General features: G+C 38.8%; 1 protein-coding gene across 1 annotated transcript in view; it reads left to right on the plus strand.

Annotated features, from left to right (window-relative positions):
- Positions 1–18077, plus strand: part of LOC146706169 (netrin receptor UNC5D-like) — a 171027-nt gene that overhangs the window by 114427 nt on the left and 38523 nt on the right. The window contains exons 3-4 of the mRNA XM_085464233.1: positions 11142–11285; positions 11497–11600. Coding sequence (XP_085320359.1) covers positions 11142–11285; positions 11497–11600 — 248 coding nt within the window. The remainder of the gene's footprint in view (positions 1–11141; positions 11286–11496; positions 11601–18077) is intronic.

The raw sequence follows: 18077 nt of genomic DNA on the forward strand, positions 1-18077 counted from the left end.
AATTTTCTAGATTTTTATTTGCCTTCTAGACGGGTTCTTGTTCAGTTATTGTAAAAATTACATTAATGATATCACAAGTGGTTAAAAAAGCGCATAATTTTTACTTGACTGACTTATTCCTAGAGGGCAAAACGTTCCAACATACTGAACAGCCAGAGCTACAGCCCAGACGTGTTCATTTTCTGTCTTCGGCCACAAATATTTAGATCGCCTCTCAGAAGTGGCAAGTTTTGGGCAATGCATGCAATCCATTCTGCTCCTGCTGTTTCTGTATTTCAATGAGTAAAAAGAGTCCCTGACATTCATATATATTTCATCTGGATGAGCCAGAAATTCTGTCTGGGAACAAGATACTCTGATTATTCAAGATATTCTGTTGTCAATTAAAAGGTTGGAGCTAATTAATTAATGCTAATAAGCTACCTAAGATCAATTATGAGTAAGTAGTTTAATCTTTTAGGCATTTTGAAGGGCTTAAGAAACAAAACACATTGGTCAGAGGTACAAAAGTAATTGGACAAAGTAACATCATTCATGTAAATCGTTTGCAGGCTATGACTCCCTGAAGTCAACAACCCATGGACATCACCAGATGCTTTTTGCTCCCTTGAGATGAGAATTTACAGTTGACACTTTCAGTTGCTGCTTGTTTGTGGTTCTCTCTGCCTTTATTTTTGTCTTCTATTCCTGAAAGGCATGTTCTTTATAGGTGAGATCAGGTGACTTACTTTGCACTATGGTGTGAATCTTTATCCATTTGGGATCCTGTCAGTTTTGCAGCATTTGGTTGAATATGAGCAGAGCCTGTTTGTTTTTGATTCACAGGACAAACTCATACTGCTACTTCGGTCACAGTTTTATCAATAAACATTTGTGTCCCAGTTCCATTGGTAACCATACATCCACCATGTTTTACATATATGGAAAGCACAGTTGTAGATCCAGGCAATGATACATTGGCAATGATACACTAACAAAAGTTTTTGACTTGTCTGCATTTTGTGAAGTTTCTTTTCTGAACCATGAAAATAGTTCATTCATGTGCTTTAGTTGTTTTCTGTGGTCTTTCAGGCCTTTTTGTTTTGCCGAGTTGGTCCAGATTGGTGACTCGGCAACTCCTGAAGTTTTTACTGTCTTTCCTATAGGTTCATTTTGGTTTTTCAGCTGAAAGACCACCTCCATCATTTGCACTAAAATGTCTTTTTAGCTTTCACATTTAAAATGATATTATTAGAAAGTTAGAAAGCATAGATGTAACACTAATAATAAACTTCAGATATTAAGTCTACTTCATTTGTCCTGAAATAAGAAGGGAATGGACCCCACCTGTCCATGTAACTTCTTGTCAGTCAGTTATCCAGTTAATTTTGAGCCTTTGAGAATGGGGGACCCTCTATTCTTTCTTTCTTTCGTTTTTTTGTGCAAAATCCCTTGAATTAAAGCTGAAAGTATCCAAACATTGGCTGTTTGATTTAAACTCAACACTATGGTGGTGTAGAGAGGCAAAACTTCAAAAATTGTGCCTTTGTCCAACAAATTATGGACCTAACAGTATCTGGCAGACTGCAGAGGGAAACCGTGTTTCACCATCCAGGTTGGAGAGATATGAATGGGCAAATTGATATTGAAACTACTAATATAGAGAACATGACCCTGTCAGATTAACACTTGTAATCATTTCATTTATTTAAAATCCTAGAAAATACATTGAGGGAGAACCCTCATTTTCAATAGCACTGGAGTGAATAATAATACATAAATGTAGCAATGAACGTGCTCTTTATTGTGTGTGCACTCTGTGCTTTAGATCTTCACAATCAGCCAATTTTTATGTGCCACAAAGGGTCTGTGATCAAACCATATTTTATTCTGGGATCAATATGGTGTCCCTGTATTTTAGGGAAAGGCAAAATTTGACTTTTTTAGAAAACAAAATGTAAGTAATTATTGCTGTGTGTCAGTTATAATGATTATGCTCCCTCCTGATTGCAAAGAGCTCGGAGAATAATTTAACAAAAACAAAAATTAGACATCAGAGGGTTAAGGCTACACAGGACTGTAATCACTAGGGATGGGTATTGTTTAGGTTTTATCCAATACCAGTACCAAACCAGTACTTTTGACACGGTGCCGGTGCTTAAACGGTGCTTAAAGAATGGAGAACACAAAATTGCCTACTACGCTTGCAAAGGTAAAATAATTGGCTAGAATCCAAAGTGTATGACATTTCAGGAAAAAAAAGAACTGTGGTGTGTCTGTGCGCAGTTTTTAGAAGTGAGGGGTGTGTCTGTACGCAGGTTTTAGAAATGAGGGCACTTCTAATGGCACCGGATACCGGTACCCATCCCTAGTAATCACCAAGCATGCATGTCTTGCATCCTTATAAAAAGTAAGACTTAAAGGGCAGAAATTCTTATCCTCACAATCAACAAAACACATTATAAACCAGCAAATGTTTGAAAAAATAGACAGGGGTATTGGCAGGCTGTTTATTAACAATTAAAGATGAAATTTTCAAACGAATTATTAATTATTTGTAATTTGTTTCACTTTAACCATTAAAGTGCAGTAAAAACAACTATTTAATAATTTAATAACTAAAAAATAATTTTGAAAAATCAACACTCACACACACACAGATGTTTCAACAAATGCTTCATCAGTCCATCCAAGCACTCAAATGCTACTCTTTAGTGTCTTGATAGAGACTGGAAACAATGAGTTTGGTAGAGGTTTAGTTTATATTTTCAGTTGATGTCGGAAGAGAGAGTGAGTTAGATCACTTGATATATTGTTGCTAAGCACACACTGCTTTAAAAACTACATTGAATTGTATCCCTTTCTTCCAATAATCCTAACACAACCTGTCCAACATGACAGAGCAGCAAATCCTTTCCTTAGCTGCTTATCTGACTATGGTAACACCTTTGCATATAGTTTGTGCTGTATCACACCATGGTATATATGATGTCACACATGATTCTTTTTTTTGACACATTTAATATGAGATGATAAACATAACACCCTTAGATGATGTGTTTTGACAAGACTGCAAATGACTAAAGTTCAGTTCATTCACCACCCAGTGAAAGGGTTTATCATTAGAGTTCTTAGAGTTATCAATGAGATAGTTAACTTTTAGTGTAGTACAGGTTTTCAGTAGTTTGGTCAGCACACTGTTAATTAATGCAGGAAAGCAATAACAGAAGTCAAAAAGCAAGGGTGGAAGGAACCATAATGTAAGTCTTGGCGAGGAATAGGTGGCGTAGCCTGACTGAATTTACAGCATCTTACCAAAATCTAAATGCATGTTGTATTTGTATATTTATGCAATAAGTCAATTTCCCTGTGGGTATCTATGACTGTTTGAGAAGTGTAACTGCATACTGTGTTTGACGCATCAAAAATGGGTGGTTGGTATTAACCAAATAGACCGACTTTGCTAAATGGGCCATTAATGTATGCATGCCTTAGCTTTAGCACTAAAGGCAACTTTGAAACATGAGAATGATCGGCACTGACAGTAATGGGAGTCTGACATAAACACAAACAGAGAGCTTTCTGTAGGGAACATATTCATATCCATATTCATACATTGTTATGCAGTTCCTGAAACTCTGAGGGGTTGTCTTGTCTAATGGATGAAACATTAGACAAGATACGGAGAAAGTGAAATTTACTGTGGGAGAAAAGAAAAGAAGAGACAAACTAAATTATGGCATAGAAAGTTTAGCACCCCGAAGGCTTAAATGATTTTTAAATTGCTGGAAATTTGATCGGAAGGCATCTTCATATTCACTCTGAGTACAAACCTATAGTTTGGATTTTGTAAGAAAAACAAAGGCATCACTGACAGGCATATAGGAAAGCACAATTACTGCTGAACGGTACAACAACGTAATCTATTTACTTATCCCTTTGTGATTGCTCATTTTTCTAAACCTGAGGCAGACAGAGCTACGCTGGATATTCCATGTAATCATCACTACCCACATTCTAGCCTCCCTTCAGGAAAACAACACACACAGATAAACTATGTTTTTAGGGAGTAGCATCAAATCTGTGTGCGCGTTAAATCTATGAGTTTCTGCTTTTTGGTTGGAAATGGGCTTGGCTTAAGATTCTAAAGACAAGACAGCGCACCACATGCTCTGACCCGAGTACGATGACTTTATTTCTGTCTCTTCTGAAGTGCTGTAAGAGAGCTTGAGAGATGGAAATGAGTGATAGAACTCAAAAGATAATTGAAGGACAGAGTGAAAGAAGAGGAGATAGGAAGGTGGAACAGAGGGGATATCTGTGCCAATAGACTTCAGCTGAAAGCATGATACTCTGATTGAGAGATAAGAGAAAGAGGGGATAATAGGAGAAAGAGGACATTGGAAATAGAGAGGATGATTGTGGAGCGAATGAGAGGCTGAAAATGGATACTACATTGGTTGTCTCGAGAAGGAGAGGATAGCAGCTCATGCAGATCTAGTGATGAACTGATTAAAGGAGAGTGTGTGAGTACCCACTGCACACAGGAAGTATGGATATCCATTCCTGTTGATGTCCTGTCAGCAGACTGACCCCACTGCTGTGCATTGTGATCCTAGAAGTCGGCGTGATACCATCAGCCATGCATAAAGTCACAACAAAGAAAGGAAGGTGCGGACTGGTGAGAGGAAAGCGAGGTGCCTTCGAGTCTCTAAGTGTCGCAAACTATTAGTTAAAGAAATGTAAGTGAAACAAATGAAGTGGCCCACAGAGTGAAAACTACTTATGTATGCAGAAGTGGTTCCTAATAAGCATCCATGCGGTTTTTGGATAAACATAAACAAGGCAACTGGGGGAATGACACAAATAAGGACTCGCAGCATTTTAATGGCTGAATTATCATGATTTTTTTATGCATGAAGTAATGCGTCCCTTTGGTTCCAGGATTAAGTATGACACACACAGCTGGGACCAGACTGAAGATGTTGCTGGGAGCATGTTCCGCTTGTCTAGCAGGGTTCGTCTGTGTCTGGCCTTCAGCCAACCCTCATAGCCCCCACATGCTGAGATGCATGCCGCAATGTCACATCACACAAACATTTCCCCAAAGCTGGGTTCACATCAGACAGACGCTTTCCTAAAGCTATATCCATCCACCTCAACCCTCAGCCCACGCCGTGTCACCCACTAACTATGTACACAGCTGCCTCAGAAGGATCCCTCCGACAAACAGAATGCTGAAAATCCCCTTTTGCTGTGGCGTTAAGTACGACAGAGACATCCTGTGGACTGAGCTGAGCCGGACTAGTCAGGCCCTGTCGGATCAAGCCACTTGTAGTTGGCGCTGCCTGGCTCTCCTAGGGCCTCTTCATCAACTCAGCCAAGGCGAAACAATAGACTAAAGCTAGTAGGAAGACACCACAGGCCTCATGCCAAATGCACTAAAAGAGAGACAGTGAAGGAAAGAGAGAATGAGAGCAACCCAGAACGGTACGTGAGCATCAGGATTGGTATGTCTCTTGTGAAGGCTAGATTAGAGATATATTAGTGTACATGATTAAAGAGGCAAGAGAAGCTTACTCTTCATTGAGGTCTGTTGTCAGGGCTTTGTGGTGCACTGTCAAAAGCTATTGGCATGAGCCTGAAGGGAAAGCAGAATGAGCACAGGAGGGAAAAAGTGGTAAAACAGAAATAAACGGGCACCTAGGGACAGGCGCGTGCAAGGAAGTGAATGGATGTTAGTATTCCTGAATGCACCATCAGGACCAGCATGACTGAGCAGTTATTGGATAATTTCTCTAACATGGTGTCACTTAGTGGCATTTCAGGACACTTGAAAAAAGGGAATAGACCCTTTGATCTCTGCCTAATGTGGTGGAAGCTTGTACTCAGAATAACTTTCAAAAGAACAGCCAGAGAGACAATACCCACCCTTCCAATTTGGGCTTTTATTACCAGTTTCTCAAGGATTTGTACACATTTGTGAGGGAAAGACATATAAGAATACTGAGATTATTTTTTGTAAGTTTGCTTTTGCATAATTATAAACAGCTTGACAGGGAAGACGTCACTTTTATTTTCTTCCTTTTAATTTTTGTTTAATGGTGACTGTGTGCCAGAGAAAGGTGTTTTTGCACTAAGTCTGCAGAGCTGTAGCTCCCTTCACCTCAGAATAAATTTCGCCTGCTTTCAGCTTAAAATTTGGCATCAGGGACAGCAAACTGGTGGTTTTTTGTTGTTTTTTTTCTGCTTCCCTCATCATTAATAATGATGAGAAGCTCTGCATTTGGAGCTCACATCCTCCACCGAGAGAAGTGACCTATTATAATCCCGATCTGCCCCAAAATTTAATGAGTTCTTTCCTTCCCCATGTTCCACCTTCCCATCAAGTTTCATTAAATTCACCATTGTGATTTGGTTATCCAACAGATAAAGAAACTGATCATCATCATGTTGCCTCAATAAAGAGGCAATATGACCACCCCATTAACTAGTCTCCTTACCTTTAAATTATTTTCATACTCATAAGCCCAGTGGATCAACTGGACCAGTTTTCTATTGTCCATGCACTGTAGTGTACTTAAAAAACTACTACTATTTTAGCAGCTCGTATTTTCTCTGTATTGACAATTGCATATCTTACTCTTAGGTTCAGGGTGTACAGTCATTTGGCGAGGCGTATGTTTTATGGCGCCGCAGACCTGGCAACCAGCCTGATAAAAAAAAGTCCATGTAAACATCAGCTGTGTAAACAACATTTAGCTCTAAAAATAGACGAATATGCTGAGAAGTGGACCGCTGGTGAAGTCCAGGCTTTATTAATGCTGTATGCGAATGAGAAAATACTGACTTGCCCGATTCTTAACCTGCTACTGGGACGTTTACACAGGAATGTAATGCTGAGAGAAAAGGATGAAACTGGATTACAGGGAGTGCAGAATTATTAGGCAAATGAGTATTTTGTCCACATCATCCTCTTCATGCATGTTGTCTTACTCCAAGCTGTATAGAAATATCTCAAGACTGGTTTTTCTAAGGTTTTATGGACTGATGAAATGAGAGTGAGTCTTGATGGGCCAGATGGATGGGCCCGTGGCTGGATTGGTAAAGGGCAGAGAGCTCCAGTCCGACTCAGACGCCAGCAAGGTGGAGGTGGAGTACTGGTTTGGGCTGGTATCATCAAAGATGAGCTTGTGGGGCCTTTTCGGGTTGAGGATGGAGTCAAGCTCAACTCCCAGTCCTACTGCCAGTTTCTGGAAGACACCTTCTTCAAGCAGTGGTACAGGAAGAAGTCTGCATCCTTCAAGAAAAACATGATTTTCATGCAGGACAATGCTCCATCACACGCGTCCAAGTACTCCACAGCGTGGCTGGCAAGAAAGGGTATAAAAGAAGAAAAACTAATGACAGGGCCTCCTGGTTCACCTGATCTGAACCCCATTGAGAACCTGTGGTCCATCATCAAATGTGAGATTTACAAGGAGGGAAAACAGTACACCTCTCTGAACAGTGTCTGGGAGGCTGTGGTTGCTGCTGCACGCAATGTTGATGGTGAACAGATCAAAACACTGACAGAATCCATGGATGGCAGGCTTTTGAGTGTCCTTGCAAAGAAAGGTGGCTATATTGGTCGCTGATTTGTTTTTGTTTTGTTTTTGAATGTCAGAAATGTATATTTGTGAATGTGGAGATGTTATATTGGTTTCACTGGTAAAAGTAAATAATTGAAATAGGTATATATTTGTTTTTTGTTAAGTTGCCTAATAATTATGCACAGTAATAGTCACCTGCACACACAGATATCCCCCTAAAATAGCTAAAACTAAAAACAAACTAAAAACTACTTCCAAAAACATTCAGCTTTGATATTAATGAGTTTTTTGGGTTCATTGAGAACATGGTTGTTGTTCAATAATAAAATTATTCCTCAAAAATACAACTTGCCTAATAATTCTGCACTCCCTGTATAAAGAAGTAAAAAACAACACTGACTGCATGTGTGACGAGCTCTGCTGTGCCATCTGTGCCACATGCAGCATTTTAGTGTTTTTGTGCTACAGTGTTATAGCACTAAATATTAAATTGAACCCATCCCCCCTTTCAGCCTGGTTGCAGCCGCTGGGATCAACAACTTTTTCTGTCTGTCTTTTCAACTTTGTTATAATCATGAACCCACAAAACACAGAGCTGAGATGACATCCTTCATCTTGTTTTTGGAGTTTTTGCTGCTCTGCCAACTGCCAACATCACATTACTGTTACATCTGGCTGCTGTAAATGCTAATAGAGAATAAAACCCTTAAAGGTATGTGGTGAGCAGTCCTTCTCAGAGATTCCCCAGAACGAATGCATTTAATAATTAGTTTTTATTCATCTCTGGCTCTCTTCCACAGTGTGCCTTTTGCCCTGCCTCCCTCAACTTAACCCCAACCCATCAAAGCAGATGGCTGCTGGAAGTTTCTTCCTGTTAAAATTGAGTTTTTCCTTCCTACTGTCGCCAAGTGCTTCCTTGAGGAAGGTTTTCTGATTGTTGGGTTTTTTTCTGTATTATTGAAGGATCTTTACCTCACAGTATAAAGAGCCTTCAGGCAGGTGTTGTTGTGATTTTGCGCTATATAAATAACAGTGAAAAATTTAACAGAACTGTGTGGTGTTAAAGTGCCTGCTGTAAAGGCCGTGTAAAAGTAATAGTAGTAGTGTATGAATGGTGTATGTGTGTTTCCTGAGTTCTCAGTGTCAAAAGAAAATGAGAGGGTCAAAGGGAAACAAATCCACCTGTCCATATTAAAATAGCTGAATTTCAGTGGCACACCACCCCTGCAAATTTCTCATGATTTGATTTGACAAAATTGTCCCTCTCAAGGGTGCAATCATGTGTTTTTTTATTTTCCTGCAGTTAAATGTTCTTCACTCTCACTTAATCAGGACTCTTGATTACGTCTCTAATTTGTTACAGTGGAAGGGAGGAGTGCACTGAGTGTGGGGGCTTATTGTACATAATATCAGCCAGTCATTGCAGAGGATTACAGTGTCTTCAGAGAACATTTCTGTTTAACATTACTTCATTAGGCTCCCTTTGATAACCTTTCATTTCCCATTATTAGTTTTCATTTAATCCCAGCCCATGTCTAAGCTGCCGTCTATGTACGGAATGATGGCAAACGCCTGTGGAGAGACGACTCCTCTACAAGTGTAGGTCTGTGTAATTAAGCAATAAGCCACATGAGGCCAAGCTTTATGGTGATTTTTGAACAGCTGTTATGAGATATGCTGTTAAGTAAGATTTGGTAGCTGTCCCATAAATCAAAGACGATCTGGCTTTAGGACGTTTTTTAAAAAGTTTTACTTATATGGAAATCAAACCATTGTTGATTGAGTGTATACATCAGTAATTACATTTCTATAGAGAAAATATTCTTGTATGTGGGGAAGTCACCCATCCCCATGCTGGATTCTGCATGCCTACAGATAAGTAATTGAAAACAATGCATCCATACATCCCAGTGTTATTGCTGTCAGTGTAATGTCATTGATAACAGCCTCACAGTTTGCAATTATCTCTCCGAGAGTCATATCAGAGTTGTATTAAAATACTACTAAATGGAGACCCAATTATTTTTCTAGCAAAACACCAGAAGCCAGAGGAAACAGAGTATTAATGCGGCACTGAGCATCCAACTTTTGGCAATTTGTACAGCTGTCTTTTGCAGTTTTTATCATTCTAAGACATAATAGACCGAGAAGAACCAGCTCCAGATGGAGGTTTGTCAGCGAAAAAACTGCCTATGGTGGAAAAAGTCCAATTAGTCCATTGTTAGTTTGTTGGCTTCATTTGACAACAGAATTCACTCCTTTGGTGTACTTCTATCCAAGCAGCCACTGGGCAAGAGACAGTGCAGTTGTGTCAGGTTGCCGTTCATCACAAGGTTACCACAGAGAGACAGACAACCAGCCATGCTGGTATTCATACTACCAGATGTAGAGCACCCAGAAAAAAACAAACAGAAAGGTCTCAGCTGACCAGAAAATTTTAAGCCTGTGCTCCAGCACATTGTTCATTTTAACACTACTATTAGAAGTCAAACTCAAGAAATGATGACATGAGTGCATATAGTTACTGCACTTCATTTACATTTCTGTTGTAGGTCATTGCTGCTCCAGGCTCTAATACTAGTTTCTTTCCAGGGGTGGGTCTTTGTTATTATCTTATTCCACAGTGTTCAGGTTTAATTGCATGCTGCTGGGAATGACAACTTTGGTCACTAGAAACTGAACATTAGCTCCCCGTTACTCTGCGTACACATATTAATAAGTCTGTTCAACCTGGATGGCTGAAATTGAGCTTTCTGCAAGGCTAGACAGACATCACACGTGTTGGGTGAAAGCTACAATTTCCTCGATACCCGATGAAGCTACCCTATTATGCATTAATGGTCCAAGCTTGTCATCTTGCGTGCATGGTCTGGCATACTTGATATACAGCACTTTTATATTCTCATCTGTAGTCTCAGAAACTTATCTCATTATGGGTGCATCACAGACAATACACATCCATAAAGAATGACCAGAAATGGACCTTTAAATGTTTTTAAAGAAAAAAAAAACATTATCATGCTGTTCTTCACAACAATAAGAAGCTCATGTGTTCCCCCTCTCTCAGTTAATGCTTCTGCTGGAAAGCATTTAGTGTCACTTCATTATAAATGGATTATGGTTTGCAGGCTGTGTGAGAGAGGATATGAAGGCTCAAAACCAAATATATCTACCACAACAAGAACTTTGCACTGCTGCCCATCTGTTTGCCGGGCTAAAACTTGAACAAGGCTTTGTTAAAGTGCTGCTGGTGGCATATATATATTTGTGTCAATAATGAAATGGTCTGCTCTGTGACTTAGCCAGATGAAAGCATAACATCCGGCTACACTTTCATCCGGACAACATTTTAAATTGTTGTCTAAACAAAAATCCCTGAAATTGATTAGATTTGACAAGCAGACTGTCCTCCATCTCCTCCTGGCAAATGGCAGATCTGTTTACTGCTGATAATCTTATCAGATTCAAATTTCACTCATCATCTTGTCCCTGCAAATCTTCATCTCTTTGATTGATCATTCCTGCAATATAATGAAAGCTAATCTAAACAATCATGCGTTTCGCCTGCAGGGTTGAAGATCCGTGAAGTGATGATCAACGTGTCGCGTCAGCAGGTGGAGGACTTTCATGGCCCAGAGGACTACTGGTGTTTGTGTGTCGCCTGGAGTCACCTGGGAACTTCCAAGAGCCGCAAGGCAACAGTCCGGATTGCCTGTAAGCGAAACCATGTCACTTTGATACCAGCCTGACCTTACTGTGTCTGCGAAGGTTATTTGACTTTAAACCAGTGAGGGGATTATATAGAAAGCATTCATTGTACATACATAAACAGAGAAGGTCACACATGAAACAATTGTGCATATATGTTTGTTTGCTCCTTCGTGCTATTCTTCTATAAAGCAGGGCTGTTTATTCTCTTGCCTAGACCTGCGGAAGAACTTTGAGCAGGACCCCCAAGGCACCGAGGTGCCTCTGAATGGCATGATTGTGTTGCACTGTCGTCCCCCAGAGGGAGTGCCTGTGGCTGAGGTGAGGGCTTTCTTGCACTTCAAACAAGTAACGTTTTCTCCTGTGTTGCTTGGAGAGAAGCCGTCATCCATCTGCTTTACTCACAGTATAGCTCTGTTTACGTGACATGTTGTTTTGTTTCTCTCCAGCCACAGCAAATCCAGGACACATCTGTAATTTTTTCTCTTCATTTCAGTGTAAACAAGACTAATACTTGATGAGCTGACACAATTAATGTATTCCTTTCACTTTTGCTATCTTTGTCTGTTTTCTGAGGGTGAGTATTTCTGTATGAGCATGTCTGATAGAGAGTACCCGTCACTGCTATTTTAATTTTTACTATGAATATAAAATGAGGCTCTTGTGGACAGTCCTGCTGAGTGGTGCTTCTGTGCTGTGATGCTGCGCGCCTTTGTGTGGAAACTCAGTAGGGTGATGTGTCGATAGATATCAAAGCCTGCGTAACCAAGCATCTGAAGCTTTGCATTTACTTAAAGGGGCAGTCTGTGATCTACCATTACTCCCAAACTGATTGACGTGCCTTTGCATAAACCGACCGATACGTTTTCTGATGCTAATGGATAAAGCTTTGTGGAGGTCAGTAATGTTTGCAAACACACTGACTTGTTTTTTAATCATAACTTCCGTTTGCATGTCTTCCAGCTCTTTTATATGAAACAACAGAACAGTTAAGAGTTGACATTTTATTTACAGTATGCATCTATACTGGCAGGGTCACTGGTATGTATATTCCCAGGATTATATAGTATATATAACTATTTGTTTAGTTTTTGTCTTTTCTGAGCCACAGCTGTCTAATTCTCAGTTTTAGTATAGTGTAGTGTAAATAGCACTGAGATTTTGTACATACTAAAAAGAAAAGAAAATATTTCATCATGTGTGATTTTGGACACAAAATTCCTCATCCCAGCAAAAAAAACAAAAAACAAAACAGAAAATAGAGCAAATACAATTCCTGTCAAAATATCCAGACTTGGCTGTTTGAACAGAGCTGTTCTTAATCTGTTTGTCCTTCTCACTCATTGTTAGTCTTGTTAAACTTAGGAGTTATCTGTCTCCATTACAGGGAGCAGCACCTTTCAGAAACAGATCCACTTAATATTAATTATTCACTAAATTATTCACTCATTCCTCTTTACAGGATTTAACTTGAGAAAATATGCTACATAGCAGGATAACATTAAGTTTTATATCAGATAGTATTTGTTTATTTCATAGTTATATATGTTCTCATTAAGTCATATTTAATTGTAGAGCTTATTCATTGCTTCTGGTAGCTCTGTAAAATATATAACATTAACATTACAACCAAATCACCTTTTATATTTCCACTCATAGTAATGAGTCATTAATTAATTGCTTAGAAGAACTGGTAAAAGTTCACATCAATGTCCATAACATCTGCAGTTACCACAGACCATGGGGTGTCAATTAAATGTGGAAAGGCAAAGTGAGCCCCTCTCCAATGTATTCTTTTTCCACTTTGAGGGACCCAATTAAAATGAATATCAATGGAAGTGAGAGACACTGCTGATAGGGGTTAATAAATACCAGTAGGGTCCAACCATCAGCTACAGTACTATTTAATAAGGATAGGGTCTCACTGGGATTAGAAAAATCATTTTTTACAAGTGTCCTAAGTCCAAAAAAGTAATAAGTAAAGATGACACCATGTTTTCTGATGTCTGTAGGCTTGAGGCAGTGTTTTGGTTTATAGTAAAGCAAAATGTCGTCACTGATGTTATATCAGTGATTTCTGGAATGCCAAAGCAGCAACATAGTATACGATGATGTAACGGGGGTATTTTCAATTATTATATTTTAAATCTTTCAAAGTTATTATTTATTAATATATTTTGTATTTATTTTTTAATCAACAGACTTTTTATTCGTATTATTTTTATTTCGTCAGTTTTATCAAAGCAACTGACCACATGTATGAATTAATAAAGTTCAGTGAAATGAAATGAAAAGAACAGGGGTTAAGCACTGTCTGCCGTACTGAATATTGTTTACGGATATCTGAGAATTTGTATTGCTCAAACATTTTCTTTGGTGTGCTTCATTGTTATGTCTGTCATGTTGTGATCTGTCATATTAACAAACTGTTCTAAAGCCATTTGTTTTTTCAGAATCCAAATCGATGCTTTAGAATTCCTTAAAGGTGAAAATGGACTCCAGTTCAAATTGTGTGTGTGTGCCCGTGTGTGTGTGTGTGTGTGTGTGTGATGAATGATTCAGCTCACACAAATGGAGCATCGGTGTACCACGAGTCTCCCCGATGCATTGTGGTCATCAAACTCCTCATGCATTCATTAATGTGACTCCGGCTAACAAAGAGAATGGTTATAGTAAATAATGCAGTGACAAATCCAGCTCCCTCTAGTATGACTTGCACTGAGGGAAGAAAAAAAACTACTGACATCCAGAGTTGGAGATGTGGCAGTAATTTTTTTTTTCTTTTTATGACTTTAGACATTGCTGAGAGCCTTTTTTGTATCCAGCACTGTGAAGGAGAGAAGCTCAAGCTCAGCTAAAGTTTGAGTTTTAAGGAATTGAGGTCATGCAGCATGATCTGTTAAACCCTGTTTGTATTCTGAGGGATATTTATTTTGGCCATGACATTTATCTGAACGTCCATACTCCCACATTCAGCTGGAAATTAATACTTGTGATGTTGAAGAAATGTGAACAGTTAATTTTTTGGAGCTGATATTAAATGCACAGTTGACGAAATGCGGATTTAATACGTTCCAACTTTCTAGGCTGTTTTAATACATTAATGCTTTACATCTGACTGTAAAGCTTGAAATCCCTTTATGTCACTGCTCTGTTCATGATCTCAGAGGCAATGCCATCAGTGAGGGAGAGGGAACTTTATCTGCATCTTGCTGTAACTAAGCCACCCGGGAGTTTACTGGGCTGCTGTGTAGGATGTTAATGAAAACCAGAGAACGCCATATTATCTGTCCCAGCAGTGACAGAGGCAATAATCTGTGCACAATGCAAGTCAGACCACAGAGAATGGATCATAGTAAAACAGCTTAAGTCTGCTTCAGTTTATTGGTGACAAGAGTTTTAACTGGCTCTGCTTTTTAGAGACAGAACAGTTACCAGTACATATTATACTCAACTGTGTCCTTACATAATATTTTTGTAATTAAATGTCACTTTTTCTCAATAAAAACAATCTTGTTTTGAATTAGTAGTTATTTAGTTAAACTATTAATAGCGCTTTATAGCTCAGTGATAACATGGTAAATGTGGGGTAATCTCAGAGAAAAGTCAACACTTAAGTAACAATGCAATAGTTTATTTTGTTTTTGATAGCAGTATGGTAACCTGCTTACAAGACAGCTGGTATTTTTCAGTGCAATATTTGGATTTAAGAAATTATCTGTCAGACGCATTTGGAGTTTTTTTCATTTTGAGTCTTTTATTGTCCTTTCTGTTGTTTAGCTGTGTTACAATTTCTACGTCTGGCCTTGTTTCCTGCTTTATTTTGAAAGTCTTGTGTTGCTATGTTCAATGCGTTTAGTTTTGCTCTTCCTCTTTGACATCGTTATGTTGATTTGTGTCAGCTGTTTCCCCATGTGTTTCCACTTCCTCTGATCACCTCCAGTGTGTATTTAGTCTGGGTGTTTTCTTTCAGTCTTTGTGAGGTTGTTTGGGTCACAGTCATAGAGTGAGCTGGAGGACCCAATAGCCGACATGGAAGGAGACAGGACTAAGGTTAAACAAAAAGCGAGCCGTTTATTATGGCTGGTAAACATGAATACAAAAATCAAGCAAAAGTGAACAGGAGCGACACTAAACTGAAACCTAAACTGGGAAAACTAAACTGTGGTAACTATGAAAACAGACATGAACACTGTTCTACCAAGGAACATGTGAGCAACTGTGATGGGGAAAAACAAGAACAAGAAACATAAACACGACCTGAGCAGAATCATGGAATACATGGAACAGATGACAAAGACTGAAAGAAAACACACAGAATAAACACACATTGGAGGTGATCAGAGGAAGTGGAAACACGTGGGGAAACAGCTGACACAAATCAACATAATGACATACAGGACAAGAGCAAAACTAAGCACACTGAACATAGCAAACAAGACTTTCAAAATAAAACAGGAAACAAGGAGAGATGTAGACATGACAACTAATAATAGCAACAGAAGAACTTAACATATCTCCAAATACAATATAAGAAATCAAAAATACAAACATAAACTCCAAATGCTGGGTCATAGACATTATCCTAAAGGAATAAAAACTGGATTCTTTCACTTTACAAGCTGATATCAACCTAAAACCTTCAATATCACATTAAAATTCTCTAGTAAGGTTATACTATATAACAGGTCTAAAAATATTGTGACGTCTCAGATATACTTGTCCTTTTCATCTCTGTTTAAAACTATGAACTTAACCATGTCTTTAAAATATAAACCTCCCTTTTTCTGTTTCATTTCATGATAACATTGCCTAAAATTGGAAATACAAAGCTAAATAGTCACTTTCAGTGTAATATTCATGAGTTAAGCATGAATACTGTAGCAGTTTTAAAGTACAGTGGCACCACTGGGATCTGGGATTTTAATAAAATTAAGGATGCCACATATTAAAGTAAACATCTAATACATATAATCTAATATATATGTGATGCCTGAAGGTTGTTTACATTTATTGATGAGTAAATATATGATGCCGTTGCTGCTGGGAACACACTGCGAACACAACTGAAGAGCTTTGCAGGGGAACAAAAATTAAAGACTAACATCTTTAAACAACCTGACCACATGGCAAAATAACCACTTGTTCAGCAAAGCATTAACTTACTTAATTTGTGCACTGTTCACATTATAAACTTTAGATACTGGAAAAACACATAGACTGAACTGCTTTTATAACTTAGCCATTTGTTCAGCTTTACAGAAGTCAGCTAGATCTAAAACATGTTGTCATTTAAAATACAGCAAATCTATAAAAAGTGTCACGCAAATCCCAACCAGCTTTGTTCCCATGTAAGTTAGATTCTCAATTGTACCATTTTTCTGCATTTCTACTTTTTTCACAATGTTGTCAATCCCTGAAGGTTCAACTCAGTGTTTTACAAAGGGATTGTTCGTATCACTCATAGACAACACTTTTTCTACCTGTTAAAAGTAGAGTGACAACAAAGATTTCCAAAATCTTCTCTGTGAAATCTTTAAACTCTTAAAATGTCAAGAAAATATACAAAAATTTTCAACATTGCTATACCCAGTGTTCCGATTTATAGATTTATGAAAGAGTTTCCAATTTCAGAAAAAAAGGGCAAGTGAGTAATTATGTAATCAGGGCCTGTATCGTACATGTTTGACATGCAGAGAATGAACAGCAGAAATCATGCTGGAGAGATTAAAAGGTTAGCAGCTAACTAAAGGAATAAATGCTTTCAATTATTACCCACCCAAGTATTCCCAAGCATTCCAATCATCAAGCCACTCACCCCGAGACATTTAGATTGCTTGAAATATAATTATTAAGTGATAAGCATAACGTTTCCAGAGATGGTGAAGAGATAATCCAAGAACGCCCTGAAAGTTTAGCCACTCCTGCCTCCAGAACAGGCGTGCGTCAGATTTGGTGGATTAATTTGTTTAATGTGATTTCATGAAAGCTGTTGTTGCACTGAGAAAAGGCCAAACATGACTGAGGGGAGGCTGAGAGGGTGCAGGCATGAGTGAAGGGAAGGAGGGGAGGGGGCGGTTAATGAAGCGCAATCTTAATTGAATCAGATGGTACAAAACTTACTGCAATGCTTTGTAATTGTCTTCATGTCGCTTTCACTTCCCATTTAAATGATTGTAAATGTAGGTCATTACATCTGCTTTCAGAATAATCAAGTGTTTAGGCCAGATGCTGAGGGGAATTGAAATGACTTCTCTGTTAAGTTTAAGATGATACCTTTCTGCAAATAAACACGGCTCTCCAGACTTGCCGGCTCTCTCACCTCAACAGCTTTACACAGCTTGAATTTATCAGAAAATGAAGCCCTGCTGCATGCTTCATAGACACTCTGCTGATGATGTGATGCTGCTTTCCTGGCTTTATTTTATTTGCTTTCTCAACCAAGAGTGAAAAAGAGCAAAATATACTGGTACGTATGAGTGACATGTAGAGGTCAGTACGGTGGCCTTGACACCATGCCAATAGACTGCCAGCGCTGCTAGGTCAGGTGTTCTGTAGTGCAACACTAGTTGCTGCTATCGAAGTGGGACACATTTGCCAATTAAGCAAATATGTTTCCTGTCGTCCCCGGGCGCTGGCTTATCAGGCTCATTTGAGCATCCCTGCCATCTCATCAGCATGTGCATCTCTCCATAGTTTTTGACTCTAGGACCAACAGAGAGTGTCTCGCACTCCAGGATTATACTCTTCTCTGGAAGTGAGGGAGGGTCAGAATGACACAGATTAATCAAAGCAAAA

Source organism: Copadichromis virginalis, linkage group LG7, assembly GCF_057382275.1.
Source record: "Copadichromis virginalis isolate Kocher_CV1m ecotype Utaka linkage group LG7, C_Virginalis_male_GT1.1, whole genome shotgun sequence".
Classification (NCBI taxonomy): Eukaryota; Metazoa; Chordata; class Actinopteri; order Cichliformes; family Cichlidae; genus Copadichromis; species Copadichromis virginalis.